Source organism: Meriones unguiculatus, chromosome 21, assembly GCF_030254825.1.
Source record: "Meriones unguiculatus strain TT.TT164.6M chromosome 21, Bangor_MerUng_6.1, whole genome shotgun sequence".
Lineage (NCBI taxonomy): Eukaryota > Metazoa > Chordata > Mammalia > Rodentia > Muridae > Meriones > Meriones unguiculatus.
This window is the reverse complement of record NC_083368.1, coordinates 56,840,865-56,862,438: the sequence shown is the minus strand read 5'-3', so window position 1 is coordinate 56,862,438 and position 21,574 is coordinate 56,840,865. Positions and strand designations below refer to the sequence as shown.

The 21,574-nt window shown below is 52.9% G+C and overlaps 2 protein-coding genes across 10 annotated transcripts in view; one reads left to right on the top strand and one right to left on the bottom strand.

The window, feature by feature from the left end:
• Positions 1-6,053, top strand: part of Tnpo3 (transportin 3) — a 72,119-nt gene extending 66,066 nt beyond the window's left edge. For 3 of the 5 annotated variants that reach the window (XM_021641283.2, XM_021641282.2, XM_060373898.1), the window contains 2 exons: positions 3,494-3,627; positions 5,059-6,053. In XM_021641283.2, coding sequence (XP_021496958.1) covers positions 3,494-3,627; positions 5,059-5,225 — 301 coding nt within the window. In that variant the 3' untranslated portion in view covers positions 5,226-6,053. The remainder of the gene's footprint in view (positions 1-3,493; positions 3,628-5,058) is intronic. The other 2 variants (XM_060373900.1, XM_021641284.2) reach the window with 1 other exon arrangement.
• On the bottom strand, positions 5,183-20,883 carry Irf5 (interferon regulatory factor 5). Of its 5 annotated transcripts, none has more exons than XM_021641288.2 (9): positions 12,692-19,706; positions 11,362-11,551; positions 11,110-11,168; positions 10,643-10,676; positions 10,215-10,472; positions 9,627-10,019; positions 9,423-9,541; positions 9,102-9,220; positions 5,183-5,309 (listed from the first exon to the last, which is right to left on the bottom strand). In XM_021641288.2, exons 1-9 carry the CDS (start codon positions 12,884-12,886, stop codon positions 5,183-5,185), a joined length of 1,494 nt encoding a protein of 497 aa, XP_021496963.1. In that variant the 5' UTR covers positions 12,887-19,706. The 5 variants fall into 5 exon arrangements, with proteins under 5 accessions (XP_021496963.1, XP_021496960.1, XP_021496961.1 ...); XM_021641285.2 differs by lacking the exon at positions 5,183-5,309 and adding an exon at positions 20,812-20,883 and having other exon boundaries at positions 8,456-9,220; positions 12,692-12,897; XM_021641286.2 differs by lacking the exon at positions 5,183-5,309 and adding an exon at positions 19,857-20,036 and having other exon boundaries at positions 8,456-9,220; positions 12,692-12,897.
• Positions 20,884-21,574: the final 691 nt, after the last annotated feature.

Below are 21,574 nucleotides of genomic sequence, written 5' to 3'. Positions count from 1 at the left end.
ATGTGCCTTGCAAGTGTTCTGTCATTGAGCTGTTTTGCCAGTTTCTTTCTTAAAGTTATAATTTTAATGTAGTTCAATTTATACATTTTTATTTCTTGTGTGTTTTTCCTACTCAAGAATTGCCAGACCCATCATCATAAAAAAAGGTTTCTCCTAGGTTTTCTGTGAAGAGTTATAATGTTAGATCTAGCTTCTTCCTCTCTCCATTTAGCTTATTTTATATATTTTAGGGAATGTTTTTCTTTTGCAAGTTACTTCAATTTTCTTTTTTTTTTTTTTTCAATTTTCTTTACAACATTTATTCATATGACTGTTCCTTCTCTTTGAATGGTCTTAGCACCTTCCTTAGGAAATATTTGATTGTGTACATGAGGATTTGCTTTTAGGCTATTTCCTTGAGTTCCATATGAAATGCAGAAATCTTTCTTGCTTTTTTTTTTTTTTTTTTTGTAATAATGTAACGGTTCTGATGGTCATTGTTCTTAATCAGCAGACTTCTTTGGATGTTATGAATACGATAACCGTAACAATATTGTCTTCTGAGCTGGCTGTGGTGGCTCATGTCTGTAATTCTAGCCCTGGGAAGGTGGACCTTGAAGGTACCTCAGCCACATAGGGAGTTCAGGGCCAACCTAAGCTACATGAGACACCATCTTAAAAGGCCACGTGGGTGCTGAGGCAGGAGGATCATTGGAAGTTCAAGGCCAACCTAGGCTCTGTAGTTAGTTTCAGGTCGGCCTTACTGTGATGTGAGATTTTTGTCTTTAACTGACAATTGAGAAAAGGAGAGAGAAGTGTATGCTGTTGCTTTGTGGCTTCATAAGTGGCTAAAGGTCATGTCATGCACTAGAACTCACTGAGATTTTAACTTTGTCGACAACATGCATGGCTGAAAATTAGTATGGTGACTGGCCTTTGAGACACTGCCCAAAGTGAGGGTTCCCCTGGATCGGTTAACATCTGGACCCGGTGAGCTAATGAAACGATCTGATTTCTTTTCACTGTGATTCTTTGCGGTAGGGCAACATCTCACCTGCGTGCGGGCTCAGGTGAAATTGCTTCTCGCTGCTTCTGTTTCTCTTTGCTCCATCTGGTCAACAGAAACCATGGTCTGTTGGCTCTGATTTCCTTGAGGCAAATGGAAGAGTAGGGGACTCCTCCAGAGACTGTTGGTTTGAATCTTGCATTATGCTGTTAATTTTAACTTCAGTTAATTCATTTGCAGATGAGTTAGTACTACCTTAAAGGGCTATTAAGAGATGCCAAATGGAGTCCCAGAGCTCCCACACATAATAAATGATCCGTGAAGTTTAACTCGTTTTTGTTTGGAAAAGAAGGTGCCACATGTCATTGCCCATTTCCAGGCCTGCTTGGGCATGTCTCTTGCCAGCTCTACAGCAGCCACCCACACATTTTGGAATACGTCTCCACAGGACCAGTGCTCTCGATGGAACAAATATATGAATAGATAATGAATGTATCTGAACTCCAGGTCACTGCCGTCGTTCTAATTCACGGCAGGGCGAAGGGAAAGGTGTGAGTAAAGCAATACTGTGCGTAACTGTGGCCTTGATCCTTGCCCAGCGAGAGCAGAACTGAACCCTGTAGCCTGACCCTCATTGCTGAACAAGTTCTGCAGCTGCCGGAGCAGTCTGTGGCAGACAGCGGGTAGGCGTGTGAGCAAAGGAAGGAGGCAGTGTGGAGCTAAGAAGGGGTTGAGATTGCTCACCTTCTCTTAGTAACTCTCTGGTGTGTGTTGCCCTTGACCCTGTGCATGACTCAGTCCCCCTTTTGGTTTTAAGGTCCTCCAACTCTTGCCTCAACATGCTGTTTGGTTTGCCGCCCTGGCAGGGAGGGTGAACTGGTTCAGCTTCACTCTAGCAGGTCCCGGCCTGCCTCTCAGGTGGTGTTGGTAATGAGTTCCCCAGCTCTCGTCGCTAGTTAGCCTGGAATATCGTTTTCCCTTCTAAAAACATGCTAAGCCATCACTAGCTCAAATTGATGAAGACTAGAAGAACTCCTGCCATTATTTACATCTTCTCCATGTTGGTGTGACTGCCACATGTGACCATCTTAAAGCTAAATGATGCTGGGCATGGAAAGTGTTGGTTGTGGGGCAAGGGACCAGATACCCAGGTTGCCATTACCTACACGAGATCAAAGGGTCCAGTCTCTCAGCGCATGCCTAGAAGGTTGAGTCTTGAGGAAGAGTGGCCAGAAACATATTTGGGAGAAGACTTGGAATTACGGGACTAGACTAGAAAATGGAACCTAGAAAAGTAATAGGAGTTAGAGAATAAAACCAGAGACTAGAAACCAGTCAGTGCTGCAAGAACCAAGGTAAGGAAGCGGTGCTGGCATTTAAGGAGCTTTTTGCAATTTTGTTTTGGTTTTATTTGGGTTTTATTTTTGTTCTGTGTTTTTATTGAGCTTTTTGATGGTACAGTTATTACATAGTACGCATAAGGCCCTGCGTTCAATCCCCCAGAATGCCAGGTGGAGGGTATAGTTGAGTCGTTACATGCCAACTGTAAAACTGGAAGAAAATTTCTGAACTGCTCTGCTGTCGACTGCTAGAGTCAAGGTTTTCATCATCATGTTGCTGAGGGAATTTGGAGGTAGACGTTTGATGCCTTTTCTGTTGGGTAGCCCTTAACAGTTACCACCTGTGGTTTTCAAGCCCCACAGGATGGCAAGTCTGCCTGCTTGTAGGTTTGAGTTCTAGGCTGTATCCTGGAGCCAGGACAGGGCTTCAAGAGAGTGTGTTAGGTAGTGCTTTCTTTCCCGTTGCTTTCACTTAGCTGGGGTTCCGTCAGCAGAGCTGTTAGGAAATGTCCAGAAGGATGAAATCTGCTTCAGCTGCCGTTGGGTGGGTTTTAAAGGAAATGTTTTGGGGAAAAATGTCCACTGGACATCTCAGCATTTGCTGAGAACGATGTTCTGCTCATCCTTCCTCCGCTTCTGCATGTGTTAGCCCCTTCCTTTCTCCCCCCCTCCCCACCCCCCCCGAGGAGAGCCTGAGCAGCTGTTTGGCTGGGAAACCAATGCCTGCTAGTTCCAGCTTATGGGGCAAGGCCTGTGCACAGGATCCGCCTGGAGGAGAGCAGGGAGAGCAGAGGACCTCAGCCAGCACAGGGCCTGTGGGGGCCGCCGGTGTCAGCTTTTGAGCACATCTCGGTCCCTTCCACCGTGTTGGGAACTTGCATTTACTGCTCACTGCTCTTTCGCAGCGCATGTTTTATATATATGAATTGGTTTGATCCTTTGAGTACCAGGAAGTACTAACACACAGGAGGAGACTAAAGCAAAGGTTGACACAGGAGCTAGGACTCAGCCCAGAGCCCATTTTCTGAGGACAACCAAGCCTGTGGTTATCTTCCTTTATAATACTTAATTTGACCTGAGATCCAGGTTGGTCTTGGGCAGATGTTCCTGGCGGAGTGGGCCCTTTGCAGCGTGCCTCTCCCCGGTGTGTTGGCACTCTTGTCTTCAGTCAGGGACCACCGCGCCCACCCGCCTTCTGTCTTCCAGTGCTGAGGAATGTAAGCAGGTCTGCTGGGCCTTGCGAGACTTCACCCGGCTGTTCCGATAGCTCAAGCTCCCGCCCCCGCACTGTGCCTGTCCCAGGTGAGTTCTACCCCTCCTGTTCTTCCTGGGCTCGTGAGGGCATGATCTGGCCCAGAGCTCAGATCGAGGGGGAACTTTGTGTTCAGCTGAAGTGTGCGGGACCTTGGTTGTCTTGGCCCAGAGCAGGCAGGTCATCAGTGTATCGGATCTCATGTCCCGCTCCACAGAGGGAAACTTGCAGAATGCACCAGGAAAATTTCTTCCCTCATAGAGACCTCTAGCCTGATCTGTGCTTGCTTTGGACAAGCAAGTCAGTACTTTTAGCCTCTGCTACTTCGCTGAGAACGCAACCCCTGGCACAGTCTTGTAAAGCAGACTGGCCAGGATTAATGTGCGAGTAGCTGACCCTTACTGCCCTGATGGCTGAAATGCCAGGGCAGCGCACAGAGCAGAAGTTGCTTTGGCTGTCCCCCGATGGTCACCTTTCTCCATGTGTGTTCCTTCTGATCTGAAGCGAAGCAGGAAGCTCAGCTGAGCAGGGCAGTGCCTGGGTGGAAAAGGTGGGTCGCCGAGATTAACTGCCTGAGTGCAGAAAGGCGGTTTTCAAGCCTCCCCCTCGACATCTTAAGGAGAGTATACTGTCCCAGTGAACAATATTCAGGGTCTGTGGTAGTTTCTGTAATAGATGTACTGATATGTCAAGGTGATGTTCAGTAGTGTCTTAACACACCCAAAATTATCCTAGATGTTGGTTCTTTAATGGGTAGTAACATCATCTGAGGTTGCCAGGGTTTGCAGCCTCAGATGATGCTATTACTGTCTGAGCGCTAACATTGACGCACCTCAAAAGGTTGCTGGTAGCAAGCTTTAGATGTTCACGGCTCACGTTCATGAGACCCTTACTAAGAGTCAGGTGCTATTCCTGTGTGTTGACTGGATTAACCAAGAGAATCTTCCTGCAGGTTTCTGCCACTGTACTCATTTTACAAAAAAGGAAATTGAAGGCCAAAGATGTTTAACAACTTATTGAATGTTACAGTTAGAAACTAGGGGAGCCAGGTTTCAGGGGTAGGCGTTCTGGTACCAGAATCCTCACTTTTAACCACTGTAACGGGTGGCACATCTGTACAGCACTCTTCTCATAGAGCCTGGATCAGTGGTTTAAACATTTTTCAAAATTAAATCTTACACGAAGACTAAATATTTAACAGGTTAAAGTGAGCTTTTCTGGTGACTTTGCACAGAAGGCTTAGCTCTGCGGGCTCCCTCCCAGCCTCATGGCTAGTGTCTGCAGCTCAGCACAGGAGACAAGCAGCAGGCAGTGTTTTATCGAAGTGATTGTTGCCTTGGAATTGCAAATTGGAAAAAGCCAAACTTTGGTTTTGCCTGTTTGTTAACTGGAGTTGTGCAACAGTCCACAGTGAGGTGCCTGAGCAGATAGATGCACCGTGTTGGCTCTGGTCCTGCTCACTCTCTCTTCTCTTTTGTCAGGAATGTCTTTTTTATTAGAAGACAGGAAGAAAACAACCCAGACTGTGTCCCACAATCAGAAACCTCCGTTGTGGCAGAGGGGCCTTGGCTGCCACCAGAGCATCCTGCCAGACAGGGAGAGACTTCAACCTTCGAGGCACCCTAAGGAGTCCCTGTGTGGGGCGTGAGGGAGAAACAGCACGGTTTTTAAGGATGGCTGCAGCCTGTCCGATGTGGTGGGAGGGGAACTAGTTTCCTGGTGAACTTCTTTTCTAAACGGAAAAATAATTTAAGGAAATTTAAGAAAAGAAAAAAAAAATTACCAAAAAAAAAAAAAAAAAAAAAAGCTGAGCTGAAAGCAGAACTGCCACGCTGACCTGGCAGCAGATGCTGCGCACACCCAGACACACCAGCATGCAGTGCACACGGGAACAACAGTGAGAGCTTGAGACAGCACCTGAGGGAAGTGGGGGGAGGGGCACTGCTCAGTTGGAGTCGAGACTCAGGCCGCTCCCGCCCTCTGTTCTCCTTCCTTACACCGGCCAACCCAGGAACACACACACCAGCTGCCCACCTTTAGAGACGTCACGCAAGGAGCCTGCTCTGTTTTCTGCCGTGGTCATGGGTGGCGGTCAGGACCAGCCAGGGCCAGAGTTGCTATCCATGTAGAGCACAGCCCTGGCTGCCGAGTTGCCGTGTCTGCTCCAGCTCCCATGCGTTTGCCATCAGCCCTGGGGACAAGCCAAAACTGGGGTGGATGGAGAGGACACAGATGTGTATTAAATTTTTTTTTTCTTAGTGAATTCATCCATAAGATGGGGGGAAGCAGAACAGAGGGTGAGAGTATGGAGAAAATGTATTTGCAGGACTACCTGTATTTTGCTAAAAAGTGTGAAAATTAATTGCCTTCAAGGGCACTGTTCTGTCCTGTGGTGTAGCCATCTCAAGAATAAATCAACAGCACCAAAAAAAAAAAAAAAGGGCAGAAAAAATAAAAACCAATTTTTAAAATTTTACCAGTGATTGTTTTTCTTTCCTTTCACTACTCGGTGCTCAGAAATGAGAGGGCTAATCCCCCTGTGTGATCAGTCGGCCTTCGTGGAATCTCACAGGCATCCCAGCACAGTCTAAAAAGGCAGGTCCTGCCCAAGGAGCTGCAGGCTCTGTCCTTCCCTGCAGACTCACCGGGAAGGAACTGTGTGCTCACGTGCATATAGACGTGTGCACTAAGCTGGGGGGGTGTATGTGATACACGCATGCATCTGTGTGTTACTTGTGCATTTGCATGGGAGGGGGAGACGTCACACATCACCATGGAGACCAGAAGAAGGATATTTCTGTGGCTTAAAACCCCAGTGTGGAAACCTCGCAGACAAGGTAAGAACACAATGCCCTAACACGGTGTCTTGTATGGGGTCCTGAAACCCAAAGGGTAGGAGGGGTGGAAGAAGAAGAAAGAAAAGCCAAACAAAGTAAGAACAAGGAGGTGGTAATGTGCTGCTTTGGTTGGAGAATGTTGAGAAGTGCAAGAATGTAGCAGCTCTTCCACAGACTGAAAATGAAGTATTAGAGGGAGCAGAGCGAAGGTTTCTGTTTTGAGACATGGTCTCAGTAGCCTTGGAGTGGCTGTGCTCTAATCCTCTCGCCTCATTCTCCCAAAGTGCTGGGAGTGCGAGTGCGTTCCACGCCTGGCGCTGTTGACAGAGCTGGGTTCTAACCCTAGAACCGAGCTTACTCCTCCAGCCTTGCTGGGGTTGCTTGGGTTTGGTTGTTTGCTTTGCTTTACTTTTTTTGGTTTTGTTTGTTTTTTGAGACAGGGTGTCTCTGTGTAGCCTTGACTGTCCTGGGACTCATTCTGTAGACCATGCTGGTCCTGAACTCACAGGGATCCCCCTGCCTCTGCATTTGGTTTTTTAACTTCATGTATTGTGTCTGATGATGTACGGCACATGCTTTCTCTTTCCACCTGAGCAAACTCAGGTCAGGCCTGCACACAGTGCTTTTACTCACCCAGCTGTCTCACCACTGCCGCTCCATAGCCATGGGAGAGGCTTGCCGTCCTTGCAGAGAACCAAAACCTGAATTTGATCAAGCCTCTGGACTTCAGCAGCATACAGAATGCGTCATCCGACAGTTAGAATTGGGAACAATGCTGCTTCGTCACTGGAGAATGACGTTTCTCCTTGAATGTGTGACACTAGACTGCATTGACTACTGAATGTGTGTCGGTGTGAGTGTGTGGACAGTCTCCCTAACTCTTCATAGAACCTGGGCTTCGTTAATTAGCTAGGCTGGCTGGCCAGTGAGCTCTGCCTCCCAGTGACAGCACACTTTGTGCCTCACCTTTTTTGGTTGGTTGGTTGTTTTTGTAATAGGTTGGGGGATCTCTCTAGCCCTATAAACTGGATGTTTGATTAAAAACATTTCTTTAAAGGAAAAAAAATTAATAGCAAGGAATTTAGCTCAGTGGTAGATAACATCCTTAAAAATTTAGGAGAATAGATGTTAAATATTTTTATATGAAACACTATTTCTGTATTTGCTTCAGAATAATTATAGTAGGGAGCCTGAATGGGAATTGACAATTTTTAAAACTGATATGGGGTTTTCATAACATTTTTCTATATTCACAAGTGTTTAAAGTCTTCCACGTAAGAAGAAAATAAGCCAGGCAGGCACGGTGGCGCACACTCTGTTCCATCACTGGAGGTGGAGGCAGGGGGATCTGCATTCAAAGCCACCCTGGTCTACAAAGGAAGCTTGAGTTCAGCCAGCATGATAGATTGTGTGTTCTCCACCCCGCCCACGCAAAAAAAGATAAAACAGTTGTTCAAACTAGAGAATGATTCCAGTGAGGCAGATCCTGGTGAGGCAGATCCCGGTGAGGAGCCACCATTTTGCATGTAATATCTTAATATTAGTAGCACATGCAGGAGGATAAGACTTGTTTTTTAACTTGTTCCACTCCTGTAGCCTGGCTGTTCCGGGCTGGCATTGAACCACTGCACTTCCTGTGTTACAGGCAAGCACTATACCACTGAGCTACACGGTTGTCCCGGCACTCAGGAGGCAGGGGCAAGGACAGAAGATGAGTTCAAAGCCAGCTTTGGCCAATACAAGTTTAAGGCCAGTCTGATCTCAAGAAAAAAAAAAAAAAAATTCCCAGATTTGGATGGCCTGAGGTGTGGCAAGAATACCGATTATTCCTTTTTTACTCTCTTCTGGGAAGGTGTGGACAGTTCTTAGCACACAGACGTCCACATCTGCCTCAGTCTGCTTCCTCCTTGAAAGCAAAGCCCTCCAGGTGTCTGAAGGCCCACTGACTGACTGGCGGAACCCTGGGCCAGGGCACCCCTACCAAGGCCAGTGGCAACTGAACAGTCTGAAGAGATAGGACACAGAAGCTACTGGCACTGGAAACAGTCAACTTTAGCATTTATTAATCCAAAAATATATTAAAGTCTGCTTTCTACCCCAGCTTCTTAGCCTCTGAAGGGGCAGCTGCCAGCCCCACGTGTCTGGTGACGGCCTTGTTAGACGATAATGAGAAAGACTCAAACCAGGGACTCCCCACCTCAGGCCCAGTCTCTGCAAAAGGCCCACAACACTGGTGCTTTTTGCTAAAGGAATTGGGGCAACCATAAAAGTTGGCCCTGGGGGGAAGGGGAAACTGGATGGAAGGTTCCAGGTGGTGGTGGTCCCTGCCTCCCACTGGGCCTCTGGATGCATTTCTTGAGAACCAGGCAGATTAATCACCAGAAGACTGCTCAAAGTGAGGAATGTTGGGGAGAACGTGACCTCAGGCCTCTCTCCTATGTCCTGACTGCTTCCAGAAGACTCTGAGCCCCGCAGCCAGTGGGGTCAGCCGGGGCCACTACAGAGCCATAACGGTGAACAGAGCTGCTGCAGGCCAAGTCAGCCACCATCTGTAACCTTGTTACTGCATGCCAGCTGGGTGCATGGGCCAGGGCCCCTGGCCAGCATCAAGGCCTGCCACAGGAGGGACCTGGGCCATGGGCTGCAGCCGCTGCTGGGACTGCCAGATGTGATGCAGCTCCTTGAACTGCTGCACCATGTGGTCCTTGAGATCCGGGTTCGAGATCTGCAGGCGGATGCTGTCTGCAGACCAAGAAAGCTCCCCTGCGAACATCTCCAGCAGCAACCGGGCTGCGACAGGTACCACCTGGAGCAGGGGGACATGGAAAAGTGTGGCCAGACCATTCAGCCCAGGTGGGCGTAAAGACACCCAGAGGCCGATGCTGGCCGTCCCCTCCAGCCCTCGAAACCAAGTCGTCCTGGCTGGAGGGCTGCACCTCTCCCCTGGACCGAGAGCCCAGCCCCATGCTGCCGATAGCCAGGCTACAGCAGAGGTGGCTAGGGCGCACCTGCACGGTGATAAGCTTCTTCTCTCGGGGCTTGAGGTCAGGCCACTCCTCTCCAAAGCAAAAGAAGATCTCAAAAGGAGGCGGGCTGTTGGTCTGGCCCTTCTGGAACAGGATGAGTTCTGCATCAAAATTAAGGCCTCCGGTTAGAGGTTAGAACCCCACCCTGAGTGAGGGACGGCCGGGGCAGCACGGAATGGACCTCACCATTGAGAAACTGCTCTAGGCTAAAGAGCTTGGTCTTGACTTCCCTCTGGATGGGGTTGGGGCATGAGCCATTGGTTACGGCGCAGGGCCCACTCCAGAACACCTTACACTGGCACAGACGGATGGCGTACAGGTCCTGGCCCTGCAGCTGGAGGATGAGCCCACGGTCCAGGACGTCCAGCAGCTGGTTTGTATAGAAGCGCTGCTTCTCGCTGGGGATCTCCTCTGGACTAGGGAAGCGCACCTGCTCCAGGCTCACGGGCCCGAAGAGCTCCACCTGCTCCTGGGTAGCCTCCAGCTGGCTGTAGAAGAGCCTACAGCCTTGAGGGTTGCTGATGGTGAGAGCACGGGGCGGGCGCCCCCGGTACTGGAACTTGATCTCTAAGTCAGTCACTGCGGAGCAGAGAATCGGTGGCCCTGGCTGTGAGCCCCACGGCTCTTAGGCAGCCAGCCTCCTCGGTGTACCCCTGACCCAGGAAGACTGGCCAGTCAGCCTGTTTTCCTTGCCTTCCTCCTCCCTCGCCCACCCTGCCCCAGCCCCACCGCTGCTCTGCCCGGCCAGCCCGAGTGGCCCACCAAAGTCCTTACAAGGCAGCATGTGCGGACTGGTCAGCAGGTCAGGCAGGAGTTGTTCTGTGGGGGCCAGGCTGGGGGCCAGAGGTCCAGGCTCCAGGTCGGCAGGAAGAAGCTGCCTGAAGCCAGCAGGATTTCCACAGGGAGGGACCACGAGATTGGGATCTGGGGCAGGGGGGCCCAGCCCTACCGACGGCTGGAGAGCAGGTGGCCACTTGATGTCTTCCTCGGGCAAGGAATAGGGTGCTAGGGGAGGTCCGGGCAGCACAGGTTCTGCAGAGGGTGGGTGAGCACAGCTGTTAGGGACTGACTGACAGTGACTAACAGGCCTGACTCCTGGCTTGCCTCCCCAGCCTCTCTCAGTGCCCTCCCAAGCACCTAGGGTGCCTGTCACTTCTTAGGCTAGACAGCCCACCCCCCAGCACACCACCTCCCAGCCCCACCTGTGATGCTCAGGCCTGGTAACATTCTCTGGAGCTGAAGAGGAAGACAGGGGCAAAGGAGGACGGACAGGTTATTAAGTTGGCCGGAGGCTGAGGCAACCCCCAGCTTGAGCTCAGTGGAGGCCAGATCCCACGGCTGGTCCCAGGTATGCCATCCTCGGGGGCCGTGGGGATGCCCCTCTTTCCTTTTCCAAGGGTGCGTTCTGCAGGCAGTGGTACCCCCCCCCCTGCACAAGCCCAGCCACATAACACACCATGTAACAGCAATGCCCTAGGAGGGGCAAGGTGGACACTGTTCTCCCTCAGAATCAAAGGACAACCCCTTTGAGGGCTGTAGAGAACGCTGGGTCCTAAAGCAGGACAGGGCAGCAGAGCCGCCCCAGGGCCAGCCCCGCCAGAGCTGGCTGCAGAAGCTTGGTGAGAACAGCCCCTTCCCTTGAGCCCCTTGGTGGCTCAGCCCCACACACCTCTTCCTCTTCCTCCTCTTCCTCTTCTCCCAGAATGCATTCATCAGTGGGCTGGGACTCTGCATGTCCAGGGAGAGAGAGCAAGGCAGGAAGTCAGTGACGAAACAGGAGCCGGGGCAAGCTGCGGCTCTCCCGGGGCAGCCAGAGGTTGCCCAGACTCCGGGGTTCCACGTCACAGGAGCCAGAACCAAGCAGCAGCCAAGGCCTCCCCTGAAGCCCAGACGCCACAGGCGGTCACACGGGCCGTCATACCTGAGGGGGCAGGCCCACTGGAGCAGACCTCGTAGATCTTGTAGGGCTGCGGCGGCATGTCTCGGGGGCCGTCGTAGAACAGGCGGAAGTCGCGGCTTTTGTTAAGGGCGCAGCGCAGGTTGGCCTTCCACTTGGCTGGGTCGGCCTCGTCCACCCCCTCCGTGTACTTGCCCGTCTCTTTAGCCCAGGCCTGTGGGAGGAACAGAGGACTGTGGAGCACAGGGCACCGGAGGCCCCAGCAAGTCCCTCGTCCCAGCCCAGTCACTGCGGAGGCCTTGGCCACCAGGCTAAACCTTGACAAGCTGCAGGCCTTGTCTGTGTTGGGTGGAAATGACCAGGCCTCGGCCAGCCCTCATGGCTCAGACAAACCCGATGAATTCTCTGCGAGTCTCACCGCTGCTGGGAGGGCAAGCACTACCGCGGCAAAGAACCCGAGAAAACGGACCCTCGCTCCCAATTGACGGCAATCTGGCGGTGCCAGGATTATAAGCTTTTCTTCTCTTTAAAACTAATGGCTTAATTTTGACAGAATTCACATAGAATATAGAGATAGCCACACAAATTGTGGTAAGGATAAAGCATAAAGTCTTTAAAAATACTATTTCAAAGTGTTTTCAGTCAGCATCTGTTCGCTGTAACAAATTTAACTGGAACTGGGTAACTGAGTTTTACCAAATCCTTCCAGTGGCCTGTTAAATGGCCATGAAAAGCGATGCAGATGGATGTTGGAAACCTAATTCTGATGTTGGGTGAAAAGATTCAGGTTAAAAGTCAGTATATGGGATTGGAGAGATGGCTCAGTGGCTAAGAGCGCTGTCTGCTCTTCCAAAGGACCCAGGTTCAATTCCCAGCAACCACATGGCAGCTCACAGCTGTCTGTAATGCCAATTCCAAGGGATCTGATATCTTCACACTAATGCACATAAAATAAAATTTAAATTATTTTTAAAAATTAGTATGTGTGGACCAGCAAAATGGCTCTACCCAGAAAGGCACCTGCCAGCAGGCCTGACAACCTGACCCTGACTGGAAACCCAGACCAAAACTAAAAGATTTTGTGATCAAAAGAGGAGCTGGTGACTTCATGTAGCGCATGCGTGCACGAGGCGTGTAGTTCCGTGTAACAGTAACTCAGGAGCAAGGCGTGCTGCAAGGAGCTACAGGACCCCCCCCCCCAGCCCTTCTGTCCCCACCCTGCTGCATGCTACAGATGAGAAACAGTGACCCTGCACCCGAGTCTAGGTGCGATGCCCTGAGCAGCGGCAGGGTGGCCGGCGCCAGGGGCCGAGGGCGGCCCCGGAGGCCCAGCAGCGCCCTCCCCGCGGCTCACCTTGAAGATGGTGTTGTCTCCGTCCTGGCCAGGGCCGTGCCGTGTGGCGTGGCGCCAGGGTATGTAGAAGAGCCTCCTTTCCCCGTTGACCCACTGGAGCCCCGGGTACTGGCAGCTGTTCACCTGGGCCACCAACCAGGGCTTCAGCCTCACGCGCCGGGGTGGGGCGGGCATCGCTGGGGCCGGCTGGTTCATGGCAAAGGGCTCTGCGGGAGAGAGCAGGGTGGGCCTCTGCAACCGACAACGAGGTGAGGCGGGCTGGTCTCTGCTGCCCGCCGAGGTGTCTGAGGCCGGCTGCCTTCCAACCCTCGGCACCCTTGTCACGGCTCGCTCAGCCTGTGATTCCTGTTAGGAGGCAGGAGATCTCTGTGCGAATGAGTGCTGTGGGCACCTTCCTTCAGTGGACCACTCGTTCCTGAGGTGCCATCAGTTCCCAGCTGCTGCTTCCCAAGAGAACTGTCCCAGGCCAGGCCACCCAGCACTGTGGAGTCAAAGCTGGCTCCCTCGCATGGCGCTGAGCTGACAGGCACTTCTCAGGGATGGCTAGCCCACCATGCCTTGTCTGTCTGTCCTGCTCAGCCTGTCCCTCTGCAGCTGACTCCTCTTCCTTTCCCTGAGCTACCCTTCCCCGCAGGCTTCTGACCTTAGACAGGAGCAGCACGTGAGTGGGGTTGGGGTGAGCGCACACCCAACACCCAGGCTCTTCTGCCACTTTGTGGCTGAGACCATGTGTCGCTCTGTTTCTCCTCAGCTCTCCCGCTGGTGAAGCTTTCTTCCCCTTGACCTCTTGATAGAAATCCCAGCAATCCACTCAAATGACACCAGGTACGCAGCTCAGATGGACCACCCTGAAGCCATCAATGTCCTCGATTTTGGTTCCTGCTCCTCCTCTCAAATCCATTCAGAGCTTAGGAAGCCTGTGCTGCTGCTGACCTGTGTGTGCCACACCCACAGTGGCAGGAAATGCAGGCCAACAGCTTCCCAGTGGAGGAGGTAAGCCCCTCAGCCACTCTCTGAGTGAGCCACACTCACTCCAGTTAGTTCTGTAAAAATAACTTTTACTCTCCTGTTTCAATTATTGTCTGGAGACTTACTTCCTCCTTCTGCTAGCCTAGGCCTAGTCCCGGAAGCTTCTGGCCTCTGTACCATCTAACCCAGCCCTACAATGTCTTCAGCCTCTGAGACTCACTGCTGAAAGAGCTCTGGGCCGGCTGGTTCAGCTCAGCTGTTCTGGCTCAATCTCCTCTCCCAGATGACTTTTTCAATCTGGCTTTTCTCTCAGCCCCTGAATTGCTCTGCTTGGCCTCAGACTAACACCTGCAATCTGCTCTAATCTCCTGGATCCTTCTCATTCTCTGGCTCCTTCAGTCTTCACCTGAATTCTCTCTCTGCAACTCATCTCTCTATTATTGTCCTGGTAAAACTGTCCTCTCTCTCTCTCTCTCTCTCTGCATTGCCCCTTAAGTAGCTTCCCTTTCCTCTCTCTCCTCCCGAGAGCTGGGCGTATCCTACCCTGTCAAATCTTTCTCTGATTAGTCACCATTTCTGCCACTCAATCAGACATCACTTTCAAACATGGGTGCTTCCTTCTACAAACTATCTTTACCTTCAGTGTTTGGGATTAAAGGCATGTACCACCACACCTGGATCTAAGCGTTTCTTTACCTGAAACTTGCTCTATACCAGGCTGACCTTGAACTCAGATCTGCTTGCCTCTGTCTCCTGGATAAAATGTGTGTTTGTATTCCAGCCGGATCACACAGACCTAGAAGGTCTTTGGATGTGATCTCCTGCCAGAACAGTCATGTTCTTAATTAACATTTCTCTACATAGGTCCACAGGACCCATGAAGCTCTGGCACCCTCCTCTCTACCTGCTCACTCTCCTCTTGACAGAACATGAAACTAAGAGCAGCCTAGAGCTGCCTCTTCCCTGTTGGAGGCCCTGCGGTTTGAGGTTGCAGGCCCCTCTCCCCAGCAGGGCCTCCTGCTCTCCCCTGACCTCATCTGGAGAGTGTCTTTAAGCATAGATGCCCCTATCCACATCTGATAGATGGTCTTTGGCACAGCTCTCTGCTAGCTCTCCCCTCTCTGCACCTATAGGATAATTAGGTTCCTGTTCATGATAGGACCATGCTGCCTAATGCAAATCAAGCATCCTTGAAGTGTCTAGTTCCAACCAATCATGTACAGCTATCCTGGGAGCCCACCACCACTCCCCAGGGACCCTAAAGCCTTTGTTCTCCCCCAATAAAGTCGAACTCCCTGAAGTGGTTCCCAAAGGCTGTTCTGTTGTGTTTGTGGCCTTCAGAGCTTTGTACCTCACCTTCTCCTCCAGGGACAGGAGAGCCACAGCTGGCGCCCAACATGGGGCTCCTGACTGCACCAGGACGGTGAACACCCCCTAAAACCTGACCTTCCCATCCTGAGGACTGGCCATATTGTGCACCCCACCCCCACCCCCGCGGCAGGGAAACCCTTTGCTTGACCTTCCAGTCCTGAGGACAGGTGCTTTCTTCACTTTACAGGCTTGTGCTCACTGGGGCTTCTCACTCCCCCGAGTGGATTGCCCCAGGAAAGTTAAACTTGCCTTGGAAACTTCAAGTTTCTAACGGCGCTCTCTTTCTTTCCTAATTATGGGAAGCTCAGTATCATATCAGAGAGTTCTCCAAATTCGTTCCCTCAGAGCTTGATTTAAATCTAGAGGGCTTAAAATCTCCCAAGAGGAAGGCTTAGAATTCTAGAATGAGGTGCTCCAATTCACACCTCATTATCTGAGTGAGTCTTGTCAGCAGATATCTCGGACCCAAATGTTTGGACCTGTGTCGCTTATCTGCCTGGTAAAAGAGAAGCCCAGGAAGGCCAGCCTTCGCCTCTCTTCTTTCCTCCAGTGAGGCTGCTATTAGGCAGTGCATGAGAAAAAAACCCTGAGCCTCAAAATGACCCATCGGAGGAAAAGCAAGGAAGAGGAAGGACGGGACTCAAATGAGGAGGAAGACCCTGAGAACTGTCCAGTAGCTGATTTAGCTGCTTTAGAAGAAACAACTGACTTAATTAGACAAAGTTACTCCGCAGCCCACATCACCCCTCCTCTCTCAGGCCCGTCTCCCCCACTTACAAGCCTTTACTGGCTATAGAGAACAAAGACGCTGGCTCCCCACTGGCCACAGAGGGCAAAAAACGGAGAAGCAAGGCCAAGGCTCCCAAAAGCCCTCGGATAAGCCCTTCGCCACCCTGCTGCTGCAGCTGCCTCTGGCACAGCCGCCTACTTCACCCCCCACAGCCTAGGACAGCTTCGTAGTCACAGGGACTGGCAGCTCTTTTATCTGAGAGTCACTGGAACAGATCCGCTTTTTGCTCTCCAGGACTGGGACGCTCTAACTCCCTCATCCACAGGACCTGGACAGGCCTCTCCACTGGCCCTCCTAAAACAAAAACCCAATGAAGACCCTCCAGGATTTTATACTAAGGATACAAGCCAGTCTAGACAGAAAGATAACAGACCCTGCTCTGAAGCAATGCTCTGAAACAATCCTATCTGGAATAGGATGACCCCGGAACACAGGCAGGCATGCTGGGGACTAAAACATGAACATTATGACAAGTGGGTTGTAGCTACCCATGATATTGGGACTGCCTCTTACCAGGCCTCCTCTCTGGCCCAGACCTTTGCAGCTGCAACACAGCCCAATTCCAAACGCTTTAAATATGGAGAGCAGTCTCTAGACATTGCCTAAAAACTGACTCAGCTGCCCTCGAACCTAACAGGGGTAAAACCCAAAACCCTAATCTTATAAAAGCTACTATAATTGATGATCAACAACCTTAAAACAAACAAAAATGAGTTAACTCCTTCACAAGCTACACTTTCTGTGAAAGAACAGGGGTAAAAATAACTAATAAAATTTAACTGTATCACAGTGGGAAAAGGAGAGACGCCTTAATACCGTACAGTTCAGACTCTTCTAAGCCACGTGACCAGCCTTCTCTGCCATTCTAAGGCTGTTCTTATCACCAAGGCCTCTGTATCTCTCCACAGCTCGTGCCAGGAGCTAAGCCTATGCTAACTCATCATGGTGCTGCCTTACAGGAAAAACAAAAAGCCACCAAGAACATCCTGCTAGTTAACAATCTCCAAACTGATGTATTCCTTCATGAAAGCAAAGTTAGCATCAAGGACCGAATCTCTAAGCTTCCCTGCCTTGTGCAGTCAATTTCTAAGGTTACCAAGACATACAGAGAATCCTCTTACACAGGTCACATAACTAACGCGTGTGTCATTCCTCAGACACTCCAAGCAGGTGGGACAAATGACAAAGGATGCTGGACCAGGAAAGAGACACCCCTAGCACCTGCCCCTGTTCCCCACACTGCCCACAAATCCTCTGGGAAAATGCTGCCTTTCTTTCTTTGCCACCACCTGAGGCCTCGGCTTCCTCTGTGCATCTAGACCTTTGCTGACAGTGGTGCTGCTTAGCACCACCCTCTGTACCCCGGGGCCACAGAATCCTTCACCGGTCTCCACCTGCCAGCCATTCCGCCCCTCAGTCAAATGTCTATCCTACCCCCTAACTCTCTTCTAGGCCTAAGCCAACGGATGTGCTGTCAACCAGACCGTTACCAGCTTAACCTGTACTAATTACCTCCTTTTCTTCCTCTGGTGTAGAGAGAAAATAACCTCTCGCAGAGACACCACCTGCCAGGGTGCACCCGCCTGTGACCATTTCACAGGTCTGTCTTTAGGAGGAAGAGGAAACTCCCACAAGCCAGACAGAGGTATTCATTCCCCCCTGCCAGGACCACAGCCAGGACAGCTGCCATCCTCCATACACACCAGACCAGAGACCTCCGGAACAAACAACCAGGCGATGCCATCTAGGAATGAGCCCCGAATCCCTCCAGCGACTAATCAACTCTCTTACTGGGGTTATGCTCCAAAACAAAAGAACACAGGCCTTAATTACTGCTAACCACAGGGACTTGCTTGGTACTGGGGAAAGAATGTTAGTTTTATGTAAATGTATCAAATGTTAGGACCAATGTTAATGCCCTCAAAAAGCTCTGTACATACTTGCTACCGAGATGATTCAAAATCCCTTGTTTTCCTAGCTCCTAGCCCTCTGGTCACGTTCGTTTTACTGGATGCTTGCCTCTTGTGTCATACAGTTTCTCCGGTGACAGATTACCACCACTGCTAGAGTCACCACCAATCAGGCCATGGTAAGTTACCAGACCCTAGACATGGCTATAGATGACAGATTTCTCAAAGCTTAGGATGACACAGGTGGGATACTGGAAGGACCCTGCTGTCTGAGGGAGTCCCCTCTCCTCAGCAGGCCTCCTGCTCTCTCCTGACCTCATCTGGAGAGTGTCTTTAAGCATGGATGCCCCTAACCACATCTGATAGATGGTCTTTGGCACAGCTCTCTGCTAGCTCTCCCCTCTCTGCACCTATAGGATAATTAGGTTCCCGTTCATATGATAGGACCGTGCTGCCTAATGCAAATCAAGCATCCTTGAAGTGTCTAGTTCCAACCAATCATGTACAGCTATCCTGGGACCCCACCACCACTCCCCAGGGCCTCTAAAGCCTTTGTTCTCGGAGTGGTTCCCGGAGGTCATTTCTGTCCTGCTCGCAGCCGCAGCCTTCTGAGCCCTATGCCTGGCTTTCTTCTCCTCCTGCCTTCGATGGCTGGTGGCCAACAGCCCCCCAGGGACCAGGAGAGCCACACCTCAGCATCTTCACTCCTGGGAAGTTCTGTCCCTCCCTTGCCCATGCTCTTGATCTTGAACTCTTGGCCTGGGGAAGTCAGAGACAGAAAAGGGGGAGGTGACAGTGCCACAGTGCCTTAGAAAGCAGTGTCTCATTCAGCAGGCGAAGGGAACAAAATCGCCAGGCCCATCTGGGATCTTCCGCAAGGAGCCTCAGTTTCCCTGCAATCCCATACAGCATCTATCTTTTGAGTTGTGGGTATTGCGTGCCACATCCAGGCTAGCCCAGTGTCCCTCCACAGTCTGATGTCAGTGACCCATGAACAGTGATGCCAGCTTCGGTCACAGGCTCCAGCCCTGCCCCCAAGTTAAGAAGACAGTGGCTCAGTTCCTCTTTCCGCGCCAGCCTCCACCCTGACCTAAGGGAAATGAAAGTAGCCGATGGGACAGCGCAGAAACCTGACTCACTGGGCTGACTGGGCTGAGGGTGGGAGGGCACAGAGAGAAAACTCATGAGTCCCTGCAGCACCCCATCCTCTGGAGCGCTCCCTGTCCCAAGCCTCCTCACAACGCCCATGTGTTTACTGAAGCTCCCGAGAAGCTTTGATTCTAGAACGGAGGGCGATGTTGGCCAGCAGCCGGCAATTCTGACCATAGAAAGGTGGACGCAAGGATAGGCAGGTTACCCCGAAGACCCCACACGGCCAGGCCTGCCTGAAGCTGGCCAAGGGTGGTCTGAAAAGCAGACCAGAGACTCATTCCCCTGCCCCGTGCCTTCAGGGACCAAGAAGGGGCGGAGGACAAATGCAGCTCTCTGTCCCGGCCTGACGTTTAAGTCGGAGAAAGGTTTTGAAATTACTCTGGCCTCCGTGTAAGGAAGTGTCAGTCCCTTGAGATGGAGTGGGGACATAAAGGGTTTGCACAGCAGCCAGGCCACCAGGGTCAAGAGAAGGCGTGATCGCCCGCCATAGAAGCCTCCACCCAGCAAGACCAAGCTCAGCATCCGTCCCCAGACACTCCCTCCTGCCCAAAGAAGGCTTAGGCCTGAGTCAGATTCTAGGCCTTCCAGTTGGCAACTGCAGTGTCTAAACATGGCTGCCCTCTTCTGGGTCTGGAGGTTTGGAGTAAGATGCAAAAGCCAGACTGAGACCCTTGGCTATGAGCCCTGTAAAGGAGAAACCAACACAACCCCGCCATCTTCCACGTCAAAATGGGCATGGGCTGCCGAAGACCCCACGCGATTAGGCACAGAGGCAGCCCTTGAGTCCCGGCTGGGATGGAGAGTGCCCACAGCCCACAGGGTCCGGAAGTCCCAGGAGAGGTGGCCTGGGCAGTCGGACCACGGAGAGCTCCCCAGAGCTAGTGGGGAGATGCTGCCAGAACCGGAGCAACACAGGCAGAACAGCCCCCGGTTCTCATCCCCACACCCTGCTCAAGGAGACGGCAAGGGTTACCTGCACCGGGCGTGGGCGTAAATCCGCCCTCTCCAGGTGAGCCGCACGCCGGGCCTGCCCCTGTGGAGCGCACACAGGCTGAGGTCCGGGGCAGCAGGTGCGGCAGGAAGAGCGCTCTCCCAGCTTCCTCCCAGGGGCAGGGTGGGGGAAGGCCAGAGGGCAGGGGAAAGCCCCGAAGCAGGGCTTTTAGTAGTTAAAAGGGGTGGCCTCCTACCCTTTCCCTAGCCTTGAGCCAGGAGCTTGGCGAGGAGCGCCCGGTCCTATGGCACCGGTCCTCACCGGAGGGCCTCAGCGACTCCAGCCTCCGTCGCCCAGCCCGCGACCTTTCTGGTCCTGTTTCCCTACCCCCTCATTGGAGCCCATGCCAGGTCGGTCCCTCGAGATCGTCCCGAACGCTCCACGCGGGGCATAACGCTGGGGTAGCGGGGAGGTCAGCCCTCGGGGTTACCGCGAGGCGCTGGCTTGGTATCTGTTCCTGCCCCCTCCTCTGCCTGAGGATGCGCCCACTCCCCCTCCGCTCTCTGATGCTCGGCTGCTCCTCCGTGAGTCAGGGGCAGACTGTCAAGAACCCAGACGGCGCGCGACGCCCCGTCCTTCCGGCTGCTCGGAGAACCGGCCCACGAATGCCTGCCCCTGGCGCTTCGATCCTCGCGAGGGGGCGACTGCCTGAAACCTCGGCCTCCTCCGTCCAAAGAGTGAGGCGTGGCCGGGGAGGAGGGGCTGGCCGTGCGCCCCACGGTCCCGGGTCGGAGCCCCGCTCCAGGGCGGGCGCTCGGCGTCCTCCACCCCGCCGAAGCTCGCGGAGGAGGGCGGGGGTGTCCGCTCGGCCCTCGGGGCCGGCCCCGCGCCCACGGAACCACGGCGGCCGCAGCGCAGCCCTCGGGGCCCGCCCCGCGCTCCCGGCGCTCCCCCGGCGAGGGGCGGGCGCGGCGCGGCCCCCGGCGCCCGCACCTACCTGTCCGCCGTGCGCCCGCGGCGAGCCGCCGAGCAGAGCCTCGCCGAGCCGCGCCTCCCGGGGCCCGCCCCGCCCCGCCCCGCGCTTCCGCCTCGTGCCGCCCCGCCCCGCCCCGCCCCGCCCCGGGCCACCGCCGCGGCCCCCGAGCCCAGGGCTCGCCGACCCCCGCGGGGCACCCGTTCCTGCAGGGACGCTGTCCTCTCGCAGGCTCCGCTCGGCGCCCCGTGGGTCAGCATCGCTAGCCAGACGCGGCTCTTTCCCCGGGAGGGCTGGGCATTGGCGGACTTCCCGGAGTCCTCCTCTCTCTGCGTCCTGCGTGCCCTGGGGATGGGACTGGGGTGGCTGCTCTGCGGCCAGCGCGCTCATCTAACCCGTAACCCATCTCGCGCCCCGTGCGTGACTCCGACGTCTGATTTCCGCTGGAATCCAGCCTAGTCGGGGACCAGTCCTGTCTTGGATCGTTCGTGATCTGCAGTAATTTCTATATCACGGATGATGGAACCCAGGACTTGCACATGCTAGGCAAGTGCCCCGCCTTACCATGATTCCAAAGCGCTAGTGTGTGCGTGCGCGTGTGGTTTTCTTGTTGGATTTTTAACGTTTTTATGTTGCCTGTGCTGGTCCCCAATTCCTGGATCAAGCAATTTTCCTGACGCTGATTCCTTGAGCAGTGGAGATTTGGGGTAGCACCACAGGCAGCTTAACTGTGCGCGTGATTTTTACCATCTTAGTTCCTTTTAATGGTGTATTTTTTATGTGTATG